This window comes from Ahaetulla prasina, chromosome 13, assembly GCF_028640845.1.
Source record: "Ahaetulla prasina isolate Xishuangbanna chromosome 13, ASM2864084v1, whole genome shotgun sequence".
In the NCBI taxonomy this organism is placed as follows: Eukaryota; Metazoa; Chordata; class Lepidosauria; order Squamata; family Colubridae; genus Ahaetulla; species Ahaetulla prasina.
The window spans coordinates 3,387,098-3,414,665 of NC_080551.1; the positions used below are offsets into that span (position 1 = coordinate 3,387,098).

At 44.9% G+C, this 27,568-nt stretch overlaps 3 protein-coding genes and 3 non-coding genes across 7 annotated transcripts in view; 5 read left to right on the top strand and 1 right to left on the bottom strand.

Moving 5' to 3' along the window:
- The first annotated feature begins 38 nt into the window (after positions 1-38).
- RPL4 (ribosomal protein L4) lies at positions 39-6,160 on the top strand. The gene is made up of 10 exons (XM_058156788.1): positions 39-184; positions 1,676-1,847; positions 2,431-2,537; positions 2,884-3,022; positions 3,628-3,752; positions 4,102-4,231; positions 4,496-4,652; positions 5,503-5,586; positions 5,789-5,909; positions 5,999-6,160. The coding sequence occupies exons 1-10, from the start codon at positions 182-184 to the stop codon at positions 6,080-6,082; spliced, it is 1,122 nt and encodes a 373-aa protein (XP_058012771.1). The 5' UTR covers positions 39-181; the 3' UTR covers positions 6,083-6,160.
- On the top strand, positions 1,504-1,604 carry LOC131184936 (small nucleolar RNA SNORD16). The gene has a single exon (XR_009152060.1). It is a non-coding gene; the product is annotated as a small nucleolar RNA SNORD16 (small nucleolar RNA).
- Positions 2,724-2,822, top strand: LOC131184941 (small nucleolar RNA SNORD16). The gene has a single exon (XR_009152065.1). It is a non-coding gene; the product is annotated as a small nucleolar RNA SNORD16 (small nucleolar RNA).
- Positions 4,292-4,363, top strand: LOC131184940 (small nucleolar RNA SNORD18). The gene has a single exon (XR_009152064.1). It is a non-coding gene; the product is annotated as a small nucleolar RNA SNORD18 (small nucleolar RNA).
- Positions 6,161-9,538: 3,378 nt separating the features above from the next.
- SNAPC5 (small nuclear RNA activating complex polypeptide 5) lies at positions 9,539-21,000 on the top strand. The gene is made up of 3 exons (XM_058156793.1): positions 9,539-9,695; positions 16,088-16,177; positions 20,247-21,000. Exons 1-3 carry the CDS (start codon positions 9,606-9,608, stop codon positions 20,340-20,342), a joined length of 276 nt encoding a protein of 91 aa, XP_058012776.1. The 5' UTR covers positions 9,539-9,605; the 3' UTR covers positions 20,343-21,000.
- Positions 21,001-22,811: 1,811 nt separating this feature from the next.
- Positions 22,812-27,568, bottom strand: part of MAP2K1 (mitogen-activated protein kinase kinase 1) — a 48,434-nt gene continuing 43,677 nt past the window's right edge. For both annotated transcript variants that reach the window (XM_058156787.1, XM_058156786.1), the window contains exons 10-11: positions 26,670-26,715; positions 22,812-24,132 (exon numbers count right to left, since the gene is read on the bottom strand). In XM_058156787.1, the coding sequence (XP_058012770.1) occupies positions 24,019-24,132; positions 26,670-26,715 (160 nt within the window). In that variant the 3' untranslated portion in view covers positions 22,812-24,018. The remainder of the gene's footprint in view (positions 24,133-26,669; positions 26,716-27,568) is intronic.

The window sequence follows — 27,568 nt, forward strand, 5'->3', positions numbered from 1 at the left end:
GGGGCGAAGACGCGGGCGAGCCGCCGGCTGAGGGGCGCTTACTCCGCTCGTAAGGGGCGGGGCCGTGCGCGCAAGCGGCAAAAGCCTAGAAGGTGCGAGGCGACCTTCCTTTTCCGGTCGGGCCTGAGGCGGAGACGGGCGCCGCGCGAGGGGCTCCTCAGCGGTCTGGAAGGCGCCCATCATGGTGAGGAGGGAAGCGGGCCGGGTGGGGGAGAAGCCGTGGCGGGCGGCGCGGCCCGGAACGCCTCGGCTGACAAGCGGGGAGCGAAAGGGGCGCCTTCTAGGGAACGCGGGGAGAGAGAGAGAGAGAGGAGGCCGGGCAGGCGCCATCTTGGGAGTCATGGAGGAGTCGCTGCCGCGTGGAGGCCGAGCGAGCCGAGGCGGAGGCCCGGCCCTCGCCTCGCAGGGAGCCCTCGCCCGCTTTTAGGTGGGGGGGGGGAGGGGAAGATGGTCCTTCCAAGGAGGCCGCCACGCACCGCGGAGCCCATCCGCGATCGCTCTACCAGCAACAATAATGGAAGCGTAGATTCCTGACCATATTAAAGCACGACTCTTGTTGTAACCCCATGCTAGGTGGTTATTGTAATCTTGACAGTAATAAATAAGTCTCGGGATTGGTTGTAAGGAGGTGAAATTCACGCTTGGGCCTCTTGAAGCAAGTCAGCAGATCGGGGTGTTAAAAGGCCTTTCAGCTGATCAAGGAGCATTGAGGTAGTGTTAGATGACACAGAAACACCCCCCCCATCGAAATGCCGAGCCAGATGGAATCTCTATATTGAGTTACCTCTCAGCTGTAGCATTACGGCCAAAAATTAGCCACATGCCTTCATTTCAGTTCTTTGTAGTTGCAAGATGAGTGTAGGCTTGTGGTACCTTGTGTGACTACATAAGTATTGGTATGATCTAAACCAGGGGTCTCCAACCATGGCAACTTGAAGCCTGGCAGACTTCAACTCCCAGAATTCCCAGAAAAAAAACACCCAAATTCTTGGAGTTGAAGTCCTCCAGGCTTAAAAGTTGCCAAGGTTGGAGACCCCTGATCTAAACTATTACTATGTCCTAATAATAAGAGTACTGAGAGCATACGCACCAAGACAAATTCCTTTTGTGTCCAATCACACTTGGCCACTAAAAATTCTATTCTATTCTATTCTATTCTAATAGAGTACATAGATTGTTATTCCTGGAAATGATTGCAAGTGGCTGAAATTCACTTACTGGCTTTGTGAAGCAAATTATGAGTTCAGTGGATCCTTGCAGAAGGATTCGGATGGGGTAGTCCTTTGTGAAATGAAGTTTGAGACAGCAGTTCTTCCATTATTATCTTTGTGTTTCAACTGCTCAGTGTTAGATGACATCCCCCCCCCCACCAAGTATTAAGGGTAAATCAAATTTCCATGCTGAGAGGCAGTATAATTCATATTTAACATTAAAGTCAAAATGCACTATGCTGCACCATGCTAGGTATAGGCGTGCAGAATCCAATGCATTGAACACATGTATTGCTATGATGTTGTAATTTGCGTCCTATCTGGTATTCAGGGACGGTTGCCTGCTGTCCATAAACTGTTGCCATTGAACTGACGACTCCTATAAACTGAGCAATAGTTCTATGTTATTGAGCATCAGTAGAATGCTTTGAATTGCAAGCCTAATGTGCCTTTTCCCTCTCCAGGCTTGTACTCGACCATTAGTATCGGTTTACTCCGAAAAGGGAGAGGTTTCAGGTAAAAATGTCACCATGCCTGCTGTATTCAAGGCTCCGATTCGCCCAGACATTGTGAATTTTGTTCATACTAATTTGAGGAAGAACAGCAGGCAGCCCTATGCCGTCAGTGAACTTGCAGGTAAGTTGCAGAAGAGTTGTGTTTTGTAACGTTTGAAAAATGGACATTCACTGCTTTTCAATATTAAAATTGATGGCAGTTATCACATCCCAAGCAGTGATGATACTTGATTTGAAATATGCAGTAATCCACTATGAAATATACTTTCTTCAGATGTTAACTTTAAAAAAAAACCAAACATCATAGTGCGTTCATTAAGTTTGGGATTTAAGATCATCCAAAGAGTGGGTTTGAAAATGGGATTCTGTAACAGAAAGCATTAGTATTCACAGAATGGTAAAATTTTACTCTTGGTCTTGAATTTCCCATATTTCCATACCACTGCAATCATGTCTTTAGATAATATATAAACTTGCAAAAAATCAAAATCAATTATAACCACTTTCAAAAAAAATCAACATTTAGAATAGTTCATTATAGATTCATTAGGAAACATGAAGCAAATGTTTGCTTCCAAGGCCTGTTGGAAAAAGTTTGCTTTTATTAATATTACTAGATGATCTGATGTTAGTGTGCTTAACTCTTTGCGGAAATTACCTAGTATCTATAATTTGGTGAATATATATTTTTTTCCTCTCCCTAGGGCACCAGACCAGTGCTGAATCTTGGGGTACCGGAAGGGCAGTTGCTCGTATTCCGAGGGTTCGTGGGGGTGGAACTCATCGATCTGGCCAGGGTGCTTTTGGCAATGTATCCTTCATTACACAAATGATTTGATATGCATAGAAACTAATGTAGATGGCTTCTGAACTTCAGTGTTATGATTTAAAATGTTTGTTTTGTTTGATGGGCAGTTCACTTAAAGCCCTTGTAGCATAGAAAACCCAACACCAATTGCTTGCCATGTTTTGGTTACAAGAAGAGAGGTTCCTTACTTGCAATGATGTTGTAATTTGCGCCTTACTCTGTATTCAGTGACAGTTGCCTGCTGTCATCAGCTGGTGCAGATGATTGATGATCCTTTAACTCTGAGCAAGGTGGAAGAGGGGCTTTCTGCAATAAAAAGACAGTTCCATCCTTGACGGCTGATGCATAGATGTGTCGTGGAGGCCGCATGTTCGCCCCAACCAAAACTTGGAGACGCTGGCACCGCAGAGTGAACATCACTCAGAAGCGCTATGCCATCTGCTCTGCCCTGGCAGCTTCTGCTCTTCCAGCTCTAGTCATGTCTAAAGGCAAGTATTTTTCTGCAATGGCAGTGGTGTACAGGGTAAATGTGATTGAACTGAGCCTATAAAATAGTATCTAGGAAAGGGTATTAAATGTTTCACTTACTGCACTTGTATAAATATCCTTGTAACCACATCAAGTTCACAATAGATAAAACCATAAAACCTAAAATAATACTGCAAGACAGGAATGATATGTCGCAATTATAAAATCAAAAAGTAATTACAACGAACACAGATATAAATTCCAGTATAATAACACTACAAAAACGCTTCAGGAACCTTAATTGAGATGTATGAGGGTAGGTGCCAAATGAACCTGTAGGGAGAAATTATTTGACAAGGCCGTGAGCACATAAAAACTTAGCTTGCTTCCCTTTCAGTTAGGATAGGGGTGGCAGTGATCTAAAGCATGCTCAGCCAGGATGAAGGTATTGGACAGGCTAGTTGCACAGAAGGTGTCATTCTGGAGACAACTCAATCACTCCATTAAGTCTTTACATATACTCAGAAATTAATTGAAAGTGAACGGAAAAGTCAGGGTAATAGGTTTTGGGCTTCACTTGCCAATTCTAAACTTTAAATGATGCTTTTGCTATCTTTTATGTCAGGTCACCGCATTGAAGAGATTCCAGAACTTCCTCTGGTAGTTGAAGACAAAGTTGAAGGCTACAAAAAAACAAAGGAAGCTGTTCTCCTACTTAAAAAGCTGAAAGCTTGGAATGATATCAAAAAGGTGGGTTGATCATCAGTTACAAAGCAGAAGCGTTGTTGACTGATGGAGAGACTGATTGTTTTATTTGGCTTGAAAAATCTCTGCTGGCCAGTTCATTACTAGAATTCACTAACTTCAAAGAGCTTAGCATTTAGTTCAAATATATATGATTAATGCGAAGAGAGATGCCAAAAACGACTGAGCATACATAATAATCACTGTTGCCTTTGCATATGATGAATTTTTCACTGGTCCGTGTTTCAGATAAACGTTGACGATGGTGAAATTCTGAATTGCTGGGTACCAGATCTGTTTGTCCTATAATAGTGAAGTAGTGAATTTGGGTTTTTACACACCTGTTTCTGTCCAGGTCTATGCCTCTCAGCGCATGCGGGCAGGCAAAGGTAAAATGAGGAACCGCCGTCGCATCCAGCGCAGGGGACCTTGCATTATCTATAACGAAGACAATGGCGTCATAAAAGCATTCAGGAATATCCCAGGTATTCCCTTCAGTTACCCTCCAGGATTCAAGGATACAGGGTTGTAGGCTGGAAAAGGGCCCTGAATGATGATATTCCACTTCATTGGTCCGTGTTTCTGAAAACACATGATTTGGTGGAAGTTCTGACTTGAGTATCAGGTGGTGGATTTCATTTGAGACGCATTTACTTTCTAAACTTCATGGATTTGAGTTTTAACAAATAATTTCCTCCTTGTGGGTATGTTTTACATGAAAGGGCATCTGGCATTCTCTCCCCTAATAGGAATCACTCTTCTCAATGTGAACAAGCTGAACCTCTTGAGACTCGCTCCTGGTGGCCATGTTGGACGTTTCTGCATCTGGACCGAAAGTGCTTTCCGCAAGTTGGATGACTTATACGGCACTTGGCGCAAGCCTGCCACCCTGAAAAGTAGCTACAAGTGAGTGTGTCTTGGCCTGATTTTCAGCTTTGCAAACTGGAACACTGAAAGTCCGAACCCAGGCATGTCCAGCTCAAGGGGTCTTTGAATGGGGATGACCCCAGTCACTGTTAAACACTGCTATTCCTTTCACGGTGCTGAGGTCAGCCTGTTGAAGGGAACTGAGCAGTATCCTTTCCCTTCATTGGGAGGGCTTTTTTCACCTGGGGATGAGAAATGACATTTTGGTTCATAGGTCTACATACCAGTGCATGAACAGATTCTTGCCAATACTGATTGAAAAAATTGATCCTCTCCAACACAAGTCATGGGGATATAGCAATAGATTTATATACCACTTCATTTACAGCATTCTCTTAAGCGGTTTACAAAGTGAACATATCTCCCCCAACAATCTGGGTCTTCATTTTACTTCCACCCAAAGGATGGAAAGCTGAGTGAACCTTCCATCAAATTCCTGGCACTGGGCAGAGTCAGCCTGCAAATACTGTCTTCTAACCGCTGGGCCACCACAGCTCTTCTAGTAATTCATAATATATAGAAATATAGCAGGAGCTGTGCAGTACTTGAGCTTTGAAGGGGAGAGGGGCTTTCTTTAGTGTAATTGGCAACTCCATGAAGTAGTTGACAGGTGTTGCATAGATACACCTGCAGTCTTTAATATCTGAAGTGCCAGAGCCATTCTCTGGATAATCACATTTGGAGGGGTTTGCACTATAATAGTCTGGGCTTCTTCCACCTATTTCTATTACAAAATGGTAATCATGTTATATATACCTTCCAACATATATTCCTCCTTGAAAAGAATAATGCATTAATTATCTTCGTTCTAATCTGTCTTTCAATGCAGTCTGCCAATGCACAAGATGACCAATACTGATCTTGGAAGGATCCTAAAAAGCCAGGAGATCCAGAAGGCCCTACGTCCACCCAAGTACGTATCCAAACCATAAGCTTTTGTTCCCTGGAGGATAAAAGTGTGTTTGTGTTCCCATGGAGATGGAGTTGTGTTGTACTACTTTTCTGCATGCGACCTCTTCTCCCCAGTATTGGTCCTTGGTAGATACACCCTTTATGCACAGCGAGTGGTCCACCAAAGTTGTGTTCACAGTTCTTTCTACCCATCTGTTCTGCAGGAAGAAGATCTATCGTAGAGTCCTTAAGAAGAATCCACTGAAGAATTTGAGAATCATGGTTAAACTGAACCCGTATGCCAAAACTATGAGGCGTAACACTATTCTGCGCCATGCTAAAAATGTGAGTGGCTTGACATTTCTGAAATGTTATTCCAGAACACCTATTTTAAAGGAATAGAACTGACTGAACCGTTTTCTGTTTTTTGATAGCACAAACTCAGAGAGGAGAAGGCAGCGAAAGGGAAAGCGAAGATCCAAGTGGCAGGTGCTGAAAAGAGTGAAAGTACAGCATAAAAAGAGAATTTCTGCACTTTTATGATTCAATGCTCAAAAGGTCTCAAATTTACCCATAATAAAAAAAAATATCCAAAATGGTGTGGTCATTTCATCTTTTATTTGCAGAGTAGCAAAACTCAGTAGAACGCAAGATAATTAGAAATAGAGCAGCATGACTGAGCTAAAGGATGCTCTTTGCATGACCGTATTCACCCGAGGGTCCAACAGCATAAAAATTTAATCAGATGCTGCAGGAATGGCAGAAGGAGAAAACCGGATTTCCTCAGCGAGGTTTCCATCCCAGCCACAGAAGAGGAATTCTTTTTTTTTTTTTTTATTGAAAGAGTTAAAAAACAAAAACATTTTCCCCCCTTTTTCCCCCCTCCCTCCCAAAAAACAACAACAAACACCCCCCCCCCCCCGGCTTCCCGGGTCAATCACAAGGTATTGTTATACATAAACCAAACAGAATAAAATTTTCCCTTCCAATCCAAATAACCACATCCAAAGCTTTTCATCTCCCAACCCCCTCCCCATTACATAAAATAACTTTCTAATTATTCAAAGGCAATCTGATATTTCTTAATCTGATATCTGTTTTGTAGATAATCAATCCATTTTTTCCATTCAATTAAATACCTTTCCTGCGTATTGTCTTTTAAAAACGCTGAGATTTTAGCCATCTCAGCCAAATTAATAACTTTCAATATCCATTCTTCTATTGTAGGTATCTCTTCTTTCTTCCAGTATTGTCCAATCAACAGTCTTGCTGCTGTTATTAAATTCAGAATCAATTTAGTCTCAATCCCTGTACAATCCGTTATAATTCCCAAAAGGAAAAATTGTGGCAGGAACTTTATCTTCTTCTTCAGTACATTTTGAATAATCCACCAAATTCTTATCCAAAAGACCCCACCAAATTCTTATGCAAAAGACCTTAATTTTGGATATTAGGATACATACATGATAATTTTTTGGGATCTAAGTGCCATCTATAAAACATCTTATAAAAATTTTCCCTTAAATTCTGTGCTTGTGTAAACTTAACATTTCTAACCCAAATTTTCTCCCATGTTTCCAACATTATTGGTTCCTGAATATTCTGTGCCCATTTTATCATACAATCCTTTACCAAATCCTTTTCCGAATCTATTTCAAGCAACACATTATACAATCTCTTTATATGCTCCTGGGTCTGATTTCTAATTTGCTTCATTAAATTTTCCTCCCTTTGCATTATACCAATTTTTTGATCTTCTTTCCATCTAGCACTTATTTGCCCATATTGAAACCAAGTATAATTCCTCCCTTCTTCATTTAATACCTGTAATGATTTTAATTGCAATCTACCTCCTTCAGCATACAAAAGTTCTTTATAAGTAATCATTTCCTGTTTCTGTTCTATATTTATATTCTCTATTGCATGTCTAGGGCTCGCCCATATAGGAATCTTGTATTCTAATTTATAGGAATATTTTTCCAGACCAAAAGAGCACTTCTCAACACATGATTCTTAAAAGCCCTATCCACTTTTTTCATAAAATAAGTATGCATGCCATCCATATAACAAGTCATAACCTTCTATATTCAAAATTCTTTCCTCTGTTAAGTTAAACCAGTCACTTATTACTGAAAGGGCTACTGCTTCATAATATAGTTTAAAGTTAGGCATTCTTAAACCACCTCTTTCCCGTGAGTCCTGTATTATTTTCATTTTAACCCTCGCCTTTTTACCCTGCCATATAAATTTGTTAATCCCAATCTGCCAATCTTCCAAATTTTTATCCTTTTTAATTATTGGTATCATCTGGAACAGAAACAAAAATCTAGGTAACACATTCATTTTAATAGCCGCAATCCTTCCCAATAGGGATAACTGCAATTTCTTCCAGCCACTCATATCATTCTGAACTTTTTGCCATAGCAAGTCATAATTATTCTTATAAAGTTTCTTGTTCGATGAGCTAATATAGACCCCTAAATATTTAACCTTTTTTACTACCTCAAATCCTGTCATTTCCTCTAGTTTTTGTTTCTGTTGTATAGACATATTTTTAATTATCACTTTTGTTTTATTCTGATTTATTTTAAATCCTGATACCTTTCCATATTTATCAATTACTTCCAACAAAAATCTACTTGAATTTATAGGATTCGTTAACGTAATCACTACATCATCTGCGAAAGCTCTAACTTTATACTCATATTGTCTAATCTTAATTCCCTCTATTTTCATTAATTCTCATATTTTATCTAATAATGGTTCCAGAGTCAAAACAAACAATAATGGTGATAAGGGACATCCCTGTCTCGTTCCTTTCGCAATCTTAATAACTTCTGTCAAGCTACCAAAAGAAGAGGAATTCTATCAAGATGTCTGGAGAAAAAAACGTGGGACCTTTACAAGTGGTTTCTTGCTTTTTTGTTACTTAATGTTTTTTGTTCCTGCGTAAATATCTCAATGAAAAATAGGAATTGATGGGAAAAGCAGATATGCTATTTGTGTATCTATTAAATGTACCATTACATTACAGGAAACAAGGATGCTAGGTTGCCTCAGATTTGGAGAATGTTTGGCTTTAACGCTTTCTGCTCGGGGATCTCCCAGCTATATAACAAAAAAGCTGATGTGAAGGAATAATGCCTGGGAATTGAAGGCCGCCTGGGCTTCACCCAGGTAATAAGATGGTGTTTCCGTGTTCTGTGATTGAGTAGATTTTCCAAAATAGGGAATGCATTGTAAGCTCACAAATTAATTTAAAGGTCTATAAGGAAGAAACTCACTCTACCAGATTTAAAAATGTGAGCACGTGTATTCCTTATATCACAACCTGGCTAAATCAATACAGGGAAATGGGGCCTTTTAATCTTGCAGATACTGCAGTGCTTAATCGCCGTTTCTGAAGCTAAAGCAGGGGTCTCCATCGAAGACTTGTGGACTCCAACTCCTAGAATTCCTCAGTCCACAAGTCTTCAAGTTGCCAAGGTTGTAGATCCCTGAGCTATAAACTTGCATTCTTGAGCTCTACGGGGACAAACCGGGCAGCAGGGGGGGGGGGAAATGCAGATTTGCGACACAAAGATTGGCAATATGCGAGGATTTATTGATCGCATTTTTAAGCTGCCCACCTCCCTCACAAATGCTAGGTTGCTAACAAGCTTTCAAAAAAACCAAAACAAGCCCATTCGCGTTTCTTCCCCGTCCCTGGAGGAGAACGCCCTGGGCTGAGGAATAACGGACAGAGCGAAAAGGGTCTGTGGGTGGGTGGGTGATTGCTCCCCTCTGCCGCTAGCCGCCTTTCCACCCATGCCACTGTTGGCTTTTGCTCCCCTCCCCATTTTTTTTTTTTTTGTGTGGGGACACACACATTAAGAGCCTCGAGCCAAGAAACAAGGCACGTGTCTTTTTCTAACCCTCTCTTCCGCCCTGGAGCAAGATGGCGGCTCCCGCGTCCCTTGCCTCTTCTCCCTCCGGGCCGTCGCCGGGCGACGTCATCCCTGCGCGCGCGCCCCCCCCCGAGGCGGGGAGGAGGGGAGCAGGATGCTGAGCCGCCTGCAGGAGCTCCGCAAGGAGGAGGAGACGCTGCTGCGGGTCAAGGAGGCGCTGCACGACCAGCTCACCCGCCTCAAGGTGCGCAGGGAGGGAGGGAGGGAGGGAGGGAGGGAGCGGGGCCAGCCCCCGGGGGAGGAGGGGGAGCCCCGAACTGCGCACGTGTGGACGCCCACACGCGTGTCGCACCCCGCCTGGGCGGCGTGGGGCGCTGTCACCCCAAAGGTAGAGCCTCTGAGCGGAGGGGGGCGGGAGGAAGGGGGTCCCCAACGGTTTCCCCCCCCCCCGTCAATTGTCCCAGTTGTGCTTTTTCAAGAGGCAACTGGACTTTCAAGGTTTTTTTTTTCTTTGAAGACGTTTCGCTTCTCCTCCAAGAAGCGTCTTCAGCTCTGACTTCCCTTCTCCACCATCCAGCCAGAGTTGAAGGAGCTTCTTGGAGGAGAAGCGAAACGTCTTCAAAGAAAAAACAAACAAACCACAGAAAGTCCAGTTGTCTCCTGGAAAAAAGACAAAAAAGCACCTTTGGGATAAGCAGGATCCGGAGGACTGAGAATTTCCCCCCCCCTCCTCTCCCACAATTGTCTCTAGGTCTGTAAGACCCAAGGCACAGGATAATGGGTATGATAGTCCAATAAATTTGGAAGACTGCAAGTGGGGGCTTTTGCACCCACACACAAAAAGAGAGGGTTGCAGGCAGGGTTGTAACTCAACTTCCCCCAAAAGATCCTCCTGCATGGCCTACCTCTCTCTCCCCCCACCCCCTGGACCTTTTCTTTGCCTGGGGATGATGGGTGTTTTAATCCAAAAGCCATAGGACGTCAGATTGAAGGGTAACGAAGCCTATGTTCCTTGCACCAATGCTTTGTAAAGGCCAATTATAATTGTCTCCAATTATAATTAAAGGTCCCATGGGGATCCTTGAAATCAAAATGATTTGCCAGCCTATATAATTCAATATTAAAAATCCCATGAAACATATCAAGGACCAGTAGCAGTGAATGTATCAGTTTAAAATTTTAACATGGTAAATATTGATAAATATAAGCCATGCGAACAAAAGCTTATTTGTGATTCTCTATAATTTTTAAAAGTGGGGAGGGGTCCTAAGAGACGAAAGCTTGTTAGCCTGATCCAGGCCAAAGCAGCCATCCAAGCTGCTGCTTCAACCCCACACCTGCATTTGGTTTTGTGGGAATGGGCCCTTGTTCGGTGGGTGTTTGGCTTTGTGTTGTGCTATTGTTGTTTATCATTTCAGTTGATGTCCATCTCAAGTATTTAACTCCGAGCAGCAGAAGAATTGTTATTTTTAACCCAGTTAAGGATTGAGGAACTCTGGAGGAATGAGAACAGAAAATGCATCAAACCATAATGATAAAGATTTTAAACGTTTTGATAAAGAGAAAAGGCTTGGTCTAGCTTGCTAGGAGACATAGTCGGGGGCTCCAGGCAGATTGTTCCAAAGGAAGGCATTTCAAAAATGGAGGGCCATAACTGCAGAAACCCATCCTTTGTGCCTGTCCACCTCCCTTCAATTTGTAGGAGTTGTTTAGAAAAGAGATCTCCAACCTTGGCAACTTTAAGCCTAGTGGACTTGAACTCCCAGAATTCCCCAGCCAGCTTTGCTTTAGTTGAAGTCCGCCAGGGTTAAAGTTGCCAAGGTTGGAGACCCCTGGCTTAGAAGGCTTCTGAGGATGTGCTGGCTTTTTCTGACAGACATCCCTTGAGATATTCAGTTCTTAGTTTATCTCTAGGCAAACAAACAAACAAACAAAAAATAATCCATAAAAACAGATAATGTCTAAAGCAGTTGGACTGCTCCGACTAAAATGATCTAACAATAACTCGGATCAAAGAACACACACACACACACACACACACACACACACACACACACACACACACATCCCTCCCCAAAATACAGCAGTATAATCAACGCCAGGTCTGGGACCAAAGCCAGGTTTTAAGAACTGTCGGGAAATCTAGGGAGACCGGTGTGTGTGTGTGTGTGACCTTTTTCTCTGAAGAGATATTGTTCCAGAGGCTGGGGACTTCCCCAGAGAAATGTGTGGTTTTTTCCAGTGAGGCCGGTCTATCAGGGCAACCTGGTCCACCCAAATATGGGATGGAGCATACTGCTTCCACTTTCGCCTTTCAGCCCCAATCCAGGAGCCTTCGTAGGCAGTCGTTTTCACGGCAAAGTATTTTTGTGCTGAATTTATATTTACCAGTATAGTCGACAAAGCAAGGAGAGCCTGTGGCTTAGAGGTTAATACATCTACCTAATATGCAAGTAGCCCAGGTTAGAATAGAATAGAATAGAATAGAATTTTTATTGGCCAAGTGTGATTGGACACACAAGGAATTTAACATAACATAACATAACATAACATCAGAGTTGGAAGGGACCTTGGAGGCCTTCTAGTCCAACCCCCTGCCCAAGCAGAAAACCCTACACCAGGGGTGTCCAAACTTGGCCCCTTGAAGAGTGGTGGACTTCAACTCCCAGAATTCCCCAGCCAGCATGAGCTATAAATATGAGCAAGTTGCTGGCTGGGGAATTCTGGGAGTTGAAGTCCACCACTCTTCAAGGGGCCATGTTTGGACATCCCTGCCCTACACCATCTCAGTCAGATGGTTATCCAACATTTTCTTAAAAATTTCCAGTGTTGGAGCATTCACAACTTCTGAAGGCAATTTGTCTTGGTGCATATGCTCTCATTGTACATAAAAGAAAAGATACGTTCATCAAGGTACAACATTTACAACACAATTGATGGTCAATATAACAATATAAATCATAAGGATTGCCAGCAACAAGTTATAGTCATACAGTCATAAATGGAAAGAGATGGGTGATGGGAACGATGAGAAGATTAATAGTAGTGCAGATTCAGTAAATAGTTTGACAGTGTTGATGGAATTATTTGTTTAGCAGAGTGATGGCCTTTGGGAAAAAACTGTTCTTGTGTCTAATTGTTCTGGTGTGCAGTGCTCTATAGCGTCGTTTTGAGGGTAGTAGTTGAAACAGTTTATGTCCTGGATGTGAGGGGTCTGTAAATATTTTCACGGCCCTCTTCTTGATTCGTGTAGTATACAGGTCCTCAACAGAAGGCAGGTTGGTAGCAATTATTTTTTCTGCAGTTCTAATTATCCTCTGAAGTCTGTGTTTTTCTTGTTGGGTTGCAGAACCGAATGGTTTGAATCCCAGAAGGGTATGGCTAGCTGATGAGAGCTAAATAGCTTGAAATAGATTATAGATAGTCTCCCTTTATTTTTTTGTTGGTAAAACATACATTCCCCAGAGGAGATTTCCCTGGGTGCTGCTGCCTGTCTTGATAGAACTAGCTCTGGGTGGATGAAAAGGCAGGCTGTGATCCAAGGTCTTATGCAGCGGGAACAAATCTGTCTTTGGAAGCCCAACCCAGCCTAGCCCAGCCTCAGAGACCTGTTTGCCTTCATACATTAACCTGAAAAGGTACATCTTCTGAATTTTGGCTGCCATAGATTAATATAGCTCTCCTCCTCTGATAGTGGCGTGAGACTTAACCCCCACCGTTTCTCCCCATCCACTCAGGGCCATAAAAGGGCTTAACCAGCCATCCTCCAGGCCTGCTGTTGGCCATGTTTATTTGAATACCACAGGTGCTGGAGAATGCTCGGCCAGCTGTTGGAAAGGTGCTAAGACCCTGGTATGAATGAGAAAGCAAGACCCAGCCACAGGCACAAAGGCTGGCAGTATAAATAGACCTCCAGGAATGTGCTTTCCGGAGGGGATTAGCCTTTAAGTCTGGTGTTCAGCTCCACTTCCTCTTCTGCTGATCTGCTTACAATTGTTTGGATACCTAAATACTTAGATACCTAGAGCTTAAAAGAAGCCCAGCCAGTTTCTAGTCCTCCTGATGTGGCTAGTCTTTGAAATGTGGGAGCAGTGCAAACTCCCCTTGGTTCTGAATCTCCCTGAGGCTTGATATTCCATCGAAATAGAGTATTTCTATCAAAATATCAAGGGCTTTTTTGTAATTTCCGAAAATACTTCCCGTAACCACAGTCTAAATCAGGGGTGAAATGCTCCTGGTTTGGACCGGATCGTCCAGTAGCAATGGCAGCAGGTGGTTCAGAGAACCGGTAAAAAAAATCCCACCCCCTCCGCCCATGCCCAGCTGAGCCATGCGATCATCAGAGGGGTTTTTTTTTAACTTTTAAAAGCATTTTTTCTTCGGCTGAAAAAATGCTTTTAAAAGTAAAAAAAAAAGCCTCTGATCATCGCGCGGCTCAGCTGGGATCGTCAGAGGAGCCTTTTAAAAGCATTTTTTCTACAACCTCTTCAGCTGAAAAAAATGCTTTTAAAAGGCTCTGGCAATCTCAGCTGAGTTGCCTGATCATTTTAAAAGCGTTTTTCATAAGAAAAAAAAAGTTGGCCATGCCCACCCAGTCACATTACCCCTGCCCCACCAAGCCGCACCCACAGAACCGGTAGTAACAAATTTTACATTTCACCCCTGGTCTAAATGGCAGGCTTCAGATTTGACTGGTCATATGCTGTTCATCTCATCTCATAGGATTGTGGCTGGGATAAAATTAGAGGGGAGCCCACATATGTCACCTAAGAACTGGTAGTTTATTAAAAAAAAACTGTTTGGTTTCTCCTTCTGAAATTAGAAGACTAGACAGCTTTACGGAAGATGTACAGATTAGTCCTTATCTTACAATCACCTGTTTAGCATTTTTTTGACAATAGCACTGAAAAAAAGTAAATTATAACTACTCCTCATGCTTAAGGACCATTGCAGGATTCCCAGTCACATGATCAAAATTTGGGGACTTAGATACAAATTAACAGAGTTGGAAGGGACCTTATAGGTCATCTAGCCCAACCCTTCACCCAGGCAGGAGACCCTATACCAGTGATGGCAAACCTTTTCGGCACCAAGTGCCCAAACCAGACTACATGTGTGGGGGCGCGTGCTGGACTGTCACGCACATGCGTGTTGGCCAGCTGGTGTTTGCATGCACCGGAAACTCGAAGACCAGCTGGCTGGCGCGTGCATGCCTGTTTTTTTTGGGCGTTTTCGGCCATTCTGGGAGGTGTTTTTAAGCCATTTTGGGGGGTGTTTTCCGGGCCGTTTTCTAGCTGTTTTTTGGGCTGTCTCCAGGCCATTTTCTGGCGCGTCAGGAATCTGCGAAGACCAGCTGGCTGATGAGCATGTGCGCACCGGAAACCAGAAGAGCAGCTGGTGATGGTGCACATGCCTACAGAGTGGGCTCTGCATGCCACCTCTGGCACTTGTGCCATAGGTTCGCCATCATGGCCCTGCACCATTTCTGACTGATGGCAGTCCAGTCTCTTCTTGAAAGCCTCCAGTGATGAAGCTCCCACAACTTCTGAAGGCAACTTCTGTTCCATGGGTTGATGGTTCTCACTGTCAGAAAATTCCTCCTTATTTCCAGGTTGAATCTCTCCTTGGTCAGTTTCCATCCATTGTTCCTTGTCTGGCCTCCGATGCCTTAGAAAATAGCTTGACCCCCTTCCTCTCTGTGGCAGCCCCTCAAATATTGGAAGACTGCTATCATGTCTCCCCTGGTCCTTCTCTTCACTAGACTAGCCATGCCCAGTTCCTGCAACTATTCATCACATGTTTTAACTTGGCAACTGGCATGTATTTATGACGGTTGCGGTGTCCCAGGATCATGTGATCACCATTTGTGACCTTCCCAGCTGACTTCTCTGACAAGCAAAGTCAATGAGGGAAGCTAGATTCACTTAACAACCGTGTGATTCACTTAACAACTGCAGCAATACCCTAAATAACCGTAGCAAAAAGGTTGTAAATTCGGGTGCTACTCATTTAACAATCACCTTGTTTACAAATGGAACTTCTGGCCCTAAATTGAGGACTGTCTGTATTGCAGGAGAGGAATTGCCATTTTTCCCTCCGGGGAGATCATTCGGGCTTAGCGCTAGGGTCCACAGCAGGGGTGAAATCCAGCAGGTTCTGACAGGTTCTGGAGAACCGTCAGCAGAAATTTTGAGCAGTTCGGAGAACCAGCAAATACCTCCCCTGGCTGGCCCCAGAGTGGGGTGGGAATGAAGATTTTGCAATATCCTTCCCCTGGAGTGGGGTAGGAATGGAGATTTTGCAATATCCTTCCCATGCCACGCCCGCCAAGCCACGTCCACTGAACCAGTAGTAAAAAAAATTGGATTTCACCACTGGTCCACAGCCCTTGGCTTGCCAAATTACATTTTCACACTCTAAGCCAGGGGTCTCCAACTTTGGCAAACTTTAAGGTTTGTGTGGACTTCAACTCCCAGAATTCCTCAGCCAGCTTTGCTCCAATTCTGGGAGTTGAAGTCCACACAAGGTTGGAGGAGACCTGCTCTAAGCCGCAAGGTTTCACTAACGGAGGATGGACGGTCCCAAGGACATTGTTTAATGCTTCTTTGAAGACTGACCCTTACTTTCTATTTCCAGGTGGAAGAGTTGGCTCTTCGGTCCATGATCAACGCCCGGGAAGGGACGGTGTTCACTCCCTCGGCTGCTGTCACGGAGGAGCACGTAAACGTAAGGCTCTTTCACTCTGCTCAAGTAGCTCTCCTGTTCAGAGACCACAAAGACTGAGTCCCCTTCACAAGAAAAAGCGCTCTGGGGCTAATGATCGACCAGTTGTAACTGGTCCCTCATTTACCAGAATCCTGACTGAGGGAGATTCCTCCCATTCTCTCCACTCTTTCTGTCTAAGCAGGTGAACAATATTTCCAAGCAAAGAAATTTGCTTTCTTTTAAAAACACTCATGGGAGATAGCAACAGCAATAACACTTAGACTTATATGCCGCTTTACAATGCTTTACAGCCCTCTCTAAGCGGTTTGCAGAGTCAGCCCCTTGCCCCCAACAGTCTGGTTCCTCATTTTACCCACCTCGGAAGGACGGAAGGCTGAGTCAACCTTTTTTTTTTTTATTTATTTACATTTATATCCCGCCCTTCTCCGAAGACTCAGGCGGCTTACAGTGTGTGAGGCAATAGTCTCATTCTATTTGTATATTTACAAAGTCAACTTATTGCCCCCCCAACAATCTGGGTCCTCATTTTACCTACCTTATAAAGGATGGAAGGCTGAGTCAACCTTGGGCCTGGTGGGATTCGAGCCTGCAGTAATTGCAGGCTGCTGTGTTTTAATAACAGGCTATCTTACAGCCTGAGCCACCACGGCCTTGAGCCTGATGAGATTTGAACTGGTGAATTGCAGGCAGCCGGCAGTCAGCAGAAGTAGCCTGCAGTACTGCACTCTAACCACTGCGCCATCCCCAAAGATGCTGTTTTCTAAAGGCAGCTGGACTTCCTTTGTTTTTTCTTGGAAGACATTTTGCTTTTGATCGCAATTTGACTTTTTTTCTCAAATTCATTGAAGCCACTTGGAGGTTTATCTGCGCCCCCAGGGCCACCTGAGTAGTGCAAATGGGTATGTAACGGGTGAAATGCTCCCGGTTCGGACCAAATCACGCGATCCGATGGCGGTGGGTGGTTCGGAGAACTGGTAGCAAAAATCCCTGCCCCCCCCCCCTGCCCAGCTGAGCCACGTGATCATCAGAGGTGGGGTTTTTTTTTTAAAAGCATTTTTTCTACGGCTGAAAAAATGCCTTTAAAAGTAAAAAAAAAAGCCTCTGATGATCGCGCGGCTCAGCTGGGATCGTCAGAGGCTTTTAAAAGCATTTTTTCTACAATCTCTTCAGACAAAGAGGTGGTTAAAAAATGCTTTTAAAAGGCTCCTCTGACGATCCCAGCTGAGTTGCCTGATCGTCAGAGGCTTTTTTTTTCCTTTTAAAGGCAAAAAAAAATGCTTTTAAAAGAAAAGATTAAGAGGAACCTTTTAAAAGCATTTTTTTACAACCTCTTCAGCCGAAGAGGTTGTAGAAAAAATGCTTTTAAAAGTAAAAAAAAAGTTGGCCATGCCCACCCAGTCACATTACCCCTCCCAAGCCACGCCTACACAACCGGTAGTAACAAATTTTACATTTCACCCCTGGTGTGTAACCTCCTTGGAACTGCGGAAAGGACTGTGTTGCAAACAGGAGATAGATGATGTCATATCCCCCACCCACCCCCCAGTCGAGTGAGGGCTGTTCAGTCTTAATGTAGGTGACCTCCTTGACCCCTCTTCCAAACTTTCGAAAGAGTGCTAAGGACCAGATGACTGCAAGGAGTATGAATCCTTCCGTTCCCCAACTTCCTGTCAGAACTGAAGAAGCTTTTTGGATGAGAAGCGAAACGTCTTCAAGGAAAAACAAAGAGAGTCCAGTTGCCTTTAATAAAGAGCACCTTTGGGACAACCAGGACCAGGATGATGGAGAATCTCCCTAGACCAGTGATGGCGAACCTTTTCGGCACACCGAGTGCCCAAACCGGAAAGTGTCTGTATGTGCGCACGCCAGAAACACAAAGACCAGTTGGCCGTTGCGCCAGCACATGCATGCACACGGGCCACCTGGTCTTCACGCATGCTGGAGCACCGGAAACCTGAAGACCAGCTAGCCGGCGCGCGCATGCCTGGTTTTTTGGGTGTTTTGGGGCCATTTTCAGGCCCTTTGGGGGCAGGTTTCAGGCTGTTTTTCAGGCTGTTTTTGGCCCTGAAAATGGCCTGTTTGGGGGCCATTTTCTGGGCCGATTTTAGGCCATTTTTTGATTTTTTTTTTGGCCGTATTCAGGCCGTTTTCTGGCGCCCGTGAAGATCACCTGGCCGGTACACATGTGCTTGCCAGAAACCAGAAGAGCAGCTGACGACGGCACGCGTGCTCACAGAGAGGGCTCTGTGTGCCACCTCTGGCACGCGTGCCATAGGCTCGCCATCGCAGCCCTAGGCACTCGTGGAAGATACGCTGGACGCAAGCATGACGTCAGAGATTTACAGGACCTTCGTCACTGCGGAGTGGGGAGGAAAGCGCATCAACCACACAGGCCAAGAGGAAGAGGATTTTAGAAACTTTTTCCTGGAAGATTATTCTTACATCTTCTGGCCCAGGGATTCTTTTAAATCGGGGTTCATAACGTGATTCACTGGGGTTCAGGAAGACAATATATTAGAAAGACCCGTTTCACCCTTTTCCCATTTTGTTTGGGGACAAGCATTTTTTTTTTAAAATAACGTAACATCTTGGTGCGCTAATACATGTAAGAATTTATAACAAATATATATATATGGAGGAGGGGGTTGACCGTTTTTGTTGAAACACCAGCAGTTTCTTCCCATTTTTGACAAAACTGCGCCGTAGCGAACACTGGATTCATTTTAAAATCATAGCGCTCATTTTGCAATCACGTTTTAACAATCGCTGTGTGAAAAAGGTCATAAAATCAGGTCACACAACCAACCTGTTTTACAACCATGACGACATACAACCATAATGGTTAGGCCCCATTACGGTCATATATCAAGGACTACCTGTCGGGTGTGCCTGCATTCAAAACTCAAGAAAGAAAAACTCCCAACTCCCATGTTTGTAGAGAAGAGGTACTTCTACTGAGTATGAACTGATAGCAACGAAAGAAAAGCAAGATCGGAGGCTAAAGGCGTGGAAATTGCACATTGAAAGTATTCCCAAATCCCTCCCCCCAAGGATCCTGGCTGAATATCCAATCCCCAGCCCCCCATGGTGTCATGTGAGGTGCATCTTTAGATGGCCCCACCCGTCTGGTATGCCAGAAAGGTAGACCTTGACTGTGTTGTGACCCAGGCCCAAGTGATTATTACCAGACACAATCAGTCCTAAAGAAACATATTTTATTAGAACAGCTGAGAATTACTTCATTCTCAGCTTAGTCCAAATTATGTCCAAAACAAAGTCCTTCAGAAAAAGTCCTTCGGCCTTATCACAAACCTTTGTCTTCTTTGGCACCCTGTCAAAGGCTTTTCTTGGCAAGAACCCCACGAAGTTCAGAAACGGGAGACAAGAAACCAATGTACCATTGCTTTCCTACAAAGAGCCCAAGAGCAGTTGCTGCTCTTTTAAGCCTTATGGGAGGGACCAATCATCTCCTGGCCTTACTCCCAAGTCGTCCTTTTTGCTTCAGCTGCTCTTGCCTTCTGGCAGCTCTTCGCATGCGTGCACTAGGAACAGGCTCCTCCTGTTCCTCTGCCTCTCTGCTGTCTTCCTCTGGAGGCTCCGGAGTCCGTGCATCGCTCCCCGATGGCCCTGGCCCCATCTCTGCCTCCAACGCAGAGCCCTCCTCCAGGCCTTCCCCTGATTCCAGGACTGGCTCATTGTCCTCCCCAGCCTCCTTACTGTCCGACTCCGCTGCCAGCTCTGCGGGCTGCTGGCGGACCACAGTAGACTGGCTATCAACAAGTCCATTCAACGGCGCAGAAGACGATGAGAGCATCCCTCCCTTTTCGGTCACATCACAAGACATCTCCACCAGCAACCTTCCCCACCCAAATACCTATACCTTCCCCCCCCCACCGTTATTATGGCAGCCGATAGCAAGCGAACAAGCATCATAGAGGCTGATACTACCTCTGTGTTCCCACCAAGCGCAGCATTTCCTCCCCTGCCGCAAACGGCATTCAAGACGTTTCTCCAGCCCTGACTTCTATTTCTCGGCAGGAAGTAACCGGTTTCTTCTTTCTTTGAACAGATGGACAATGAAATGGCCATTAATCAGACCAAACTGCAGTTACAAGTGCATGGTGATGAGGAGGAAGAGGAAGAGGAGGAAGAATCCGATTCCTAGGGCGCCAGTGTTGCTGTCAGGCCAGTGTTCCAGGAAAAGATTTCCGAAGCCACCCCTGGCTTTGATGAAACTTTGTGCGGTGCTACAGAGACTAAACTCCAACCAGAAATGCCGCTGAGCATCTCACAAACTTCCGAAGGCGGTAATCAATTGACGGGGCAGGTTGGAAAAAAGGCAGTATTGAAGCCTAAACTATGTAGCAACGGGTCATTTTCTAGATCAGGGGTCTCCAACCTTGGTCCCTTTAAGACTTGTGGACTTCAACTCCCAGAGTCCCTCAGCCAGCAAAGCTGGCTGAGGAACTCTGGGAGTTGAAGTCCACAAGTCTTAAAGGGACCAAGGTTGGAGACCCCTGTTCTAGAGCAGACCTACGTTTCAAAACAAGTAGCAGTTCAGGAAAACGAAGCTTTTGAAGCAATAATCTGTCTGTGAAACATCTCCTGCCCAGTTGTAAAAAAAAAAAAAACAGCTGGGAAGCGAAGCCAGTTGGTTTTCCTGAACCTCCTATGGACAAATTGCACAAAAGTAGTGAAAAATGTGGGGTGTGTTTTTACCCCACCCCCACCCCCCGTATGGCTGTATACGACTCCTTTATTCTGGTTGGTTTGAGCCTGTTTTATGAAACTTGTATGGAATAAAAAAACTTACGTTTTGTTTACTATGGGTAATATTAAAAATACTTTCCTAGCGGGTAGATGGCATGTCAGTCCTTCCAACAGATGTCAGATGACTCTGTTTGCTTTGCTATCGCTGGGGGTAAGTTTCTGTCTTCGGGAATTACAAATCACCCCATAATAGGTTTTAGGGGGTTTTTTTTGGCAGGAAACATACATATTCCCCCACCCCTGAGTTTGACTCTCTTGATACTGCAGTGAATTGGCAGTTTCATTGGCAGGTGACATCCCATATATTGTCACTGGTTTTTCAGGGAAAAGCAAACCAGCTGCAGCACATCTGGAATGGAAGGGGGGCAAGTTGCAAACTTAAAAGGCAGGCACCCAAAGTGCAAGCGTGGACAACTTTACAAATCGAGGACTTCAACTCGCAGGATTCCTGAGCCAGCTGTGGAATTCTGGGAGTTGTAGTCCACAGATTGTAAAGTTGCGATAGTGGCCCACCCCTGTACAAAAGAGCGAATGCGCTAGTCACCACCATCCTTAATTTTGTGTGTGTCCCTCCCTTGTGAGTTTCTTCTAGTCCAGGGGTCTCCAACCTTGGCAACTTTAAGACTTGTGGATTTCAACTCCCAGAATTCCTCAGCCAGCAAAGCTGGCTGGGGGATTCTGGGAGTTGAAGTCCACAAGTCTTAAAGTTGCCAAGGTTGGAGACCCCTGTTCTAGTCATCCATATGCCCCATTGTTGAAAGTGAACAGCTGCTTTCAAGGTTTCCTATATGTGACTTGGTACAACTGGTCGCTTAGGAGCCCTAGGAAGTTACAACAGACCTCTAAAAACGGTTCTTACAACCTGGTTCCAAAGTTCTGACTGCCAGCCCCTCCCCCACAGTCCCCTGACCTCATATTGGTTGTTCAGTAACTGACTTGCCTTTACGGCTGTTTGCGGTGTCCCAGCATCACGCAACTGCGTTTTACGAAGCTTTTGTCCAAAACTCAATACAGGCAGTCCTCGAGTTACGACCACAATCGAGCCCGAAATTTATGTTGTTAAAACATTTGTTAAGTGAGTTTTGCCCCGTTTTTCTTGCCACTGTTGTTAAGTGAATCATTGCATTTATTAAATTAGTAACACGGTTCTTAAGTGAATCTGGCTTCCCCGTTGACTTTGTTTGGCGGAAGCTCGCAAAAAGTCATCCCACGACCCCAGAACACGACGACCGTCGTAAACATGAGTCAGTTGACAAGCGCCTGAATTTCGAGCATGCGGCCATGGGGATGCTGCAAACCGTCGTAAGTGCGAAAAGTGGTCACAAGTCACTTTTTTCAGTGCCGTTGTAACTTCGAACAGTCACTAAACGAACTGCTGCAAGTTGTTGTGGGCATGACAATCCAATTGGGGGCTGGGTTGCAAGGGGGCAGCGGGGGGAACGCTATGCTTTATGGTCATCATCGGGTGCTATAGCATCTTTATACCCTGTGCTGTATATTTCACAACTGTCCTCCATCTGGAGAAGAGAGAGGTCTGGATCAGGGGTCTCCAACCTTGGTCCCTTTAAGACTTGTGGACTTCAACTCCCAGCTGAGGGACTCTGGGAGTTGAAGTCCACAAGTCTTAAAGGGACCAAGGTTGGAGACCCCTGGTCTGGATGATGGGTATTCGCAATATTTGTAGATGGGTTATGGAATATTTGCAGATCCCTTTTCCAAGATCACGCCTGGGAGATCAGAGGCAGAGCTAAATCCAGAAGTTTCTTCCTCTCCACCCCCCCCAGCCCGAAATGCCCCAAACTCCACCTTAAAGCCAACCGAGCTAAACAGCCGCCGCGTTCAAAAACCCCACAACTCTCCAAAGTGGTTTTGTGACATTTATTAAATGTAAGATGCGGTTGCTCAAAACATCTGAGAAGACTAAAACGATTAAAAAGAAAGTTTCCAACACAAAACGGATGCACAGATTTCATGATATCTAATAACCTCAGCCGTCCTAGAAGGGAAATAAATCCTGATGCTTTTAAAAGGAAAAAAGATAGAGAGACAGAGAGAGAGAGAGAAAAATGCATTGATTCTGCCAGACAGTTTCCTATCGCCCGTGCTCAACAGACAAGAGGCCAAATTAACAGATGGAGGAGATGAATGCCACTAAGACAGTGTTTCTCAACCTTGGCCACTTGAAGACGGGTAGATTTCAACTCCCAGAATCCCCCAGCCAGCATCAAGGTTGAAAAAACACTGCGCCAAGCCAGCCCAAAATATCCAACAAGGCAAATAAATAAAAGCATCAACAGGTGTGTTCATACTGATCCAGGAGGGGAGGCCAAAAAAACAGCAACAAAAAAAACAAACAACCCCTTACTCAGGCTGAAGCCCACCAATTGGTTTCCCACCAGTTCAGGACCCAGGGTTCTTCATGACTTCCACCTCAGCTTAGTGGCATCAAATCCGTGTTGGGGACCGTCTCGTCCAAAGGTAGCCCAACCCCCCCTCCCCAACCGTTCTGACCAGGACTGGCTCAGCAAAAGCCGAAAAAAAAGAGACCACCGAGTTAACACAAAGCTCACGGGACATAGTCTGCAAAGGCCGGGACAGCAACCAGGTCCAGCAAGGTACCCCAGTAAGGAAAGGCATCCTATCCTTCACGTCAACTTTGCCAGATTGGCGGCTCGAAGCGTCACATTTGGTCATTAAGAATCAAACACAACAGCTGTTCGCGCAAAGCCTCAAAAAAGGGATTCGACCTGGAAAAGAATTTGGCACGGCAAGCTGAGAAGACGCAGCACGGAAGCAGGACGGCAGTGGGGGAGCAGCAGAATACTTTCTGAGTAGACAGGAAAAGGTGGGGAAGGGAGGGGAGAAAGGGGAGGTGAGAACCAGGACAGCATGGCTCTAAACAGCGGGAGGTGGCTGGGAACACCAATGTGCCACGCATGCCATGCTCCTCAACCCCGGTGCGCGTCGCTGGGTCGAGTGAGCAGTTCCAAGTCGGCCTCCCCCGTGGAATGGAAGTTGCATAGCAGCAGCAGCAGCCGGTGGAGTCTTCGTACCGTGACCAGCGAGCGGGCTCAGAGCCCGCCGACGTGGGTTGGGGTGCTGGGCTGGTTGAGGCCGATGGTGGAGCACAGCCAGCCCGCAAAGTCCACCTCTTCCGCTTCCGATCTTTTAATGAAAATGTGGACCTGGCAAGGAGAACAGACAACAGCAATAGCGCTTAAGACTTGTGTATCGCCGCAGGGTGCTTTGCAGCCCCTCTCTTAAGTGGTTTACAGAGTCGGCCTCTTTGCCCCCAACCATCTAGGTCCTCGTTTGACAGACCTTGGAAGGATGGAAGGCCGAGTCAACCTCGAGTTGGTCATCCCAAAGGTGCTTTTTGAGGAGGCAAGTGGACTTTCTGGTTTTTCTTCGAAGACATTTCGCTTCTCATCCAAGAAGCTTCTTCAGCTCTGACTGCAGATGGGTATCTATCCCCACCATCCAGTCGGAGCGGAAGAAGCTTCATGGATGAAAAGCGAAACGTCTTCGAAGAAAAACCAGAAAGTCTACTTGCCTCTTCAAAAAGCACCCTTGGGACAACCATGACCTGGATGACTGAGAATCTCCATAAACATTTAGTGATACACCTTGAGTTGGTCAGGATTGAACTGCTGGCAGTCGGCAGAGTGACCCTGCAATACTGCATTCTAGCCACTGTGCCACCATGAGAGTAGAGTAGATAGAATGGAATGGGACAGGACGCAATGGGATGGGATGGAATAGGAATAGAATATGGACTGGACTGGACTAGACTAGACTAAAAATAGAATAGCACTTGTACTTAAACTTATATATCGCTTCATAGTGCCTTATAGCCCTCTGCGATTTGCAGAGTTAGCCAACAATCTGGGTCCTCATTTTACCGACATCAGAAGCATAGAAGGCTGAGCCGGTCAGGATCAAACTCCTGGCAGTGGGCAGAGTTAGTCTGCAATACTGCATTCTAACCACGGCGCCACCACAGCTCCAAGTTGCTGAAACACAAGAAGGTTGTATAGGTAGTCCTCAACCTACAACAGTTCATTTAGTGACCGACATAAGTTAACAGCACTGAAAAGTGATTTATGACCATTTTTCACACTGCCTTTGCGGTATCCCCGTGGTCATGTGATTTACATTTGGATGCTTGACAACTGACATCACATTTATGACGGTTGCAGAGTGTCCCAGGGTCAGGTCCCCTTTTGTGACTTTTTGACCCCTTTTTGTGACCTGACAAGCTAAGTCAATGGGGAAGCCAGGTTCATTTAACAACCGTGTTACTAATATAACAACTGCACAGATGAAATGTGGCAAAGCTCGCTTAGCCAATGAAATTTAGGGCTCAATTGTGGTCATAAGTCGAGGACTGCCTGTAAACGTGGTCAAGGAAGTATCGGGGCTACCAAGGAGATAAAGGAAGGATTCCAGAAATGCTATTTTATTGTTCAGGGGTATAATAACAGAAACTTGACACCTCTCTTATATTCAACAGAACAAGGAGGGGGCTGTTTTTCTCTTTCTCCTTCCTTCTCTTTTCCCACCTGCCGGTTGTCTTCTTTTCCCTAAAATGGTTGCTGCATAGTTTAGCTAGATTATATTCTTCTACAACTGTTTCTCTCAACCTTATAAACTGTTTAGATGAGTGGACGTCAACTCCCAGAATTCCCCAGCCAGCATAGGAGTTGGAAGTCCTCACATCTTAGATTTGCCAGGGTGGAGGACCACTGTGGTTAGCCAGTAATGAAACGTCTTCCCCATTCCCAAGTAGCTGCCCCAGGGCTATCCCAAGAGAACCACCTAGAACTTCTCCAAGGCTGAGTTCCACACAATTTGCTTAGCCTGGTTATGTGATGTCTCCCTTGGACGACTCCTCAGATTCTTCCTCCGAGGTCGGCTCAAGGGAGGATGAGCTCCTTTCTGGCACGTCAGGAATTGAATTAATCAATGGGCTGGGGACAGCTTGCAGGGGTGGATGCTCAGTGAAGAAGAGGAGGAGGAGCTGCCTTCTTTGCTGGATCCGAGAGCACGCAAGGCAGAGAAAAGACAAGAGCAACGGAGATCTGCCAGATTACTCTGGTGAAGGCCCTGCCCGTCTGGATGGGCTGCATCGGAAAGCTGTTTATCGCAGCAGGCAGAGGGGAACAACGTGTTTGGTTTGTGGCTATGTGTGTTTGTTCTTTGTGCTTTCTGCTTGACTTTGTGCTTTCGAGACGCTGAACTTCTCTCGCCAAGTGAGCTCTCGTGGGTGTATTTCAGTGTGGCCAGGTGGATTTAAGTTTGTTAAATGGTGCAACTTTCCATTGTTTTATGGACTATTGGCCATTGCCTTGTGGACTAACCTTGGTCTGCTTGTGGCTGGACTTCTTTAGGACAGTGCTGAGGCTGGGTGAAGGGAATTGCTGGGGAACATTAATGAACTACGTGTGTGTGTGAACGTGAATGAGTAGGGCAGCACAGGTTACCAGATAAGCCATTACCAGGGATTTCAGAATTAACGCAGGCTTAGATAAATGGAGAGCATTTATACAATGCCCTAAATCCACCCAACCAAATCAGGATTAAAAGCAACCTCATTTGGAAGTCGTGCATGTTGACTTTCTAAGTCTTTAATGAAACCACTTTAGCATGTTAATGAAACCAGTAGATTCCAAGGGGAGGAACCTTTGAAAATCTTTGAAAAAACCAGGAAGAATTTACTCACCACAAGCTGTTTTAGATCTGCTCTCTCAGCCGGATTCTTGATCAAGCTGTCAAAAAAGAAAAGTTATACATTGCAGCTGATGTGTGGGAGCCCAACACACACACAAACACACCCCAAGCATGGTTGTGGTATATGTTAACCTTGTTGCTGGTATCCTTAAGATTTATATTAACTGTTTCCCTATGACTATCATTAAGTGTTGTACCTTAGAATGTATCTTTTCTTTTATGTACACTGACAGCGTATGCACCAAGACAAATTCCTTGTGTGTCCAATCACACTTGGCCAATAAAGAATTCTATTCTATTCTATTAAATTGGAGGCCTGTAGTTCTGGAGTCCGTGCAAAGGCTGAATGAATGACAAGCCAAATTACAAAGCTTAAATGCATGGCCCAGCTTTCATTACTGTCACAGATCAGAATAAAATTAAAACATTAAAATAAAATAAACAGCAGAAGAAGACATAATAGTGTATTATTATTGAGTCTGTCATCTGCACCTCTATAACTCTCTGGTTTGGATCTGCAACCCAGCAAGACAGACACAGACTTCAGAGGATAATTAGAACTGCAGAAAAAAACAATGGCTACCAACCTGCCTTCCACTGAGGACTTGTATACTGCATGAGTCAAAAAGAGGGCTGTGAAAATATTTACAGACCCCTCACATCCTGGACATAAACTGTTTCAACTCCTACCCTCAAAATGACGCTATAGAGACCAACTAGACATAAGAACAGTTTTTCCCGAACGCCATCACTGTTAAACAAATAATTCCCTCAACACTGTCAAACTATTTACTGAATCTGCACTACTATTAATCTTCTCATCATTCCCATCACCCATCTCCTCCAACTTACGACTGTATGACTGTAATTTTGTTGCTTGTATCCTTATGA

Excerpts from the sequence above, each read along its gene's own strand:
- SNAPC5 (XM_058156793.1), top strand. The coding sequence starts at position 9,606 with ATGCTGAGCCGCCTGCAGGAGCTCCGCAAGGAGGAGGAGACGCTGCTG. Across the intron at positions 9,696-16,087 it reads ACCAGCTCACCCGCCTCAAG|GTGGAAGAGTTGGCTCTTCG; the intron begins GTGCGCAGGGAG and ends TTCTATTTCCAG. Across the intron at positions 16,178-20,246 it reads TCACGGAGGAGCACGTAAAC|ATGGACAATGAAATGGCCAT; the intron begins GTAAGGCTCTTT and ends TTCTTTGAACAG.
- RPL4 (XM_058156788.1), top strand. Across the intron at positions 1,848-2,430 it reads TGCCGTCAGTGAACTTGCAG|GGCACCAGACCAGTGCTGAA; the intron begins GTAAGTTGCAGA and ends TCCTCTCCCTAG. Across the intron at positions 4,653-5,502 it reads ACCCTGAAAAGTAGCTACAA|TCTGCCAATGCACAAGATGA; the intron begins GTGAGTGTGTCT and ends CTTTCAATGCAG.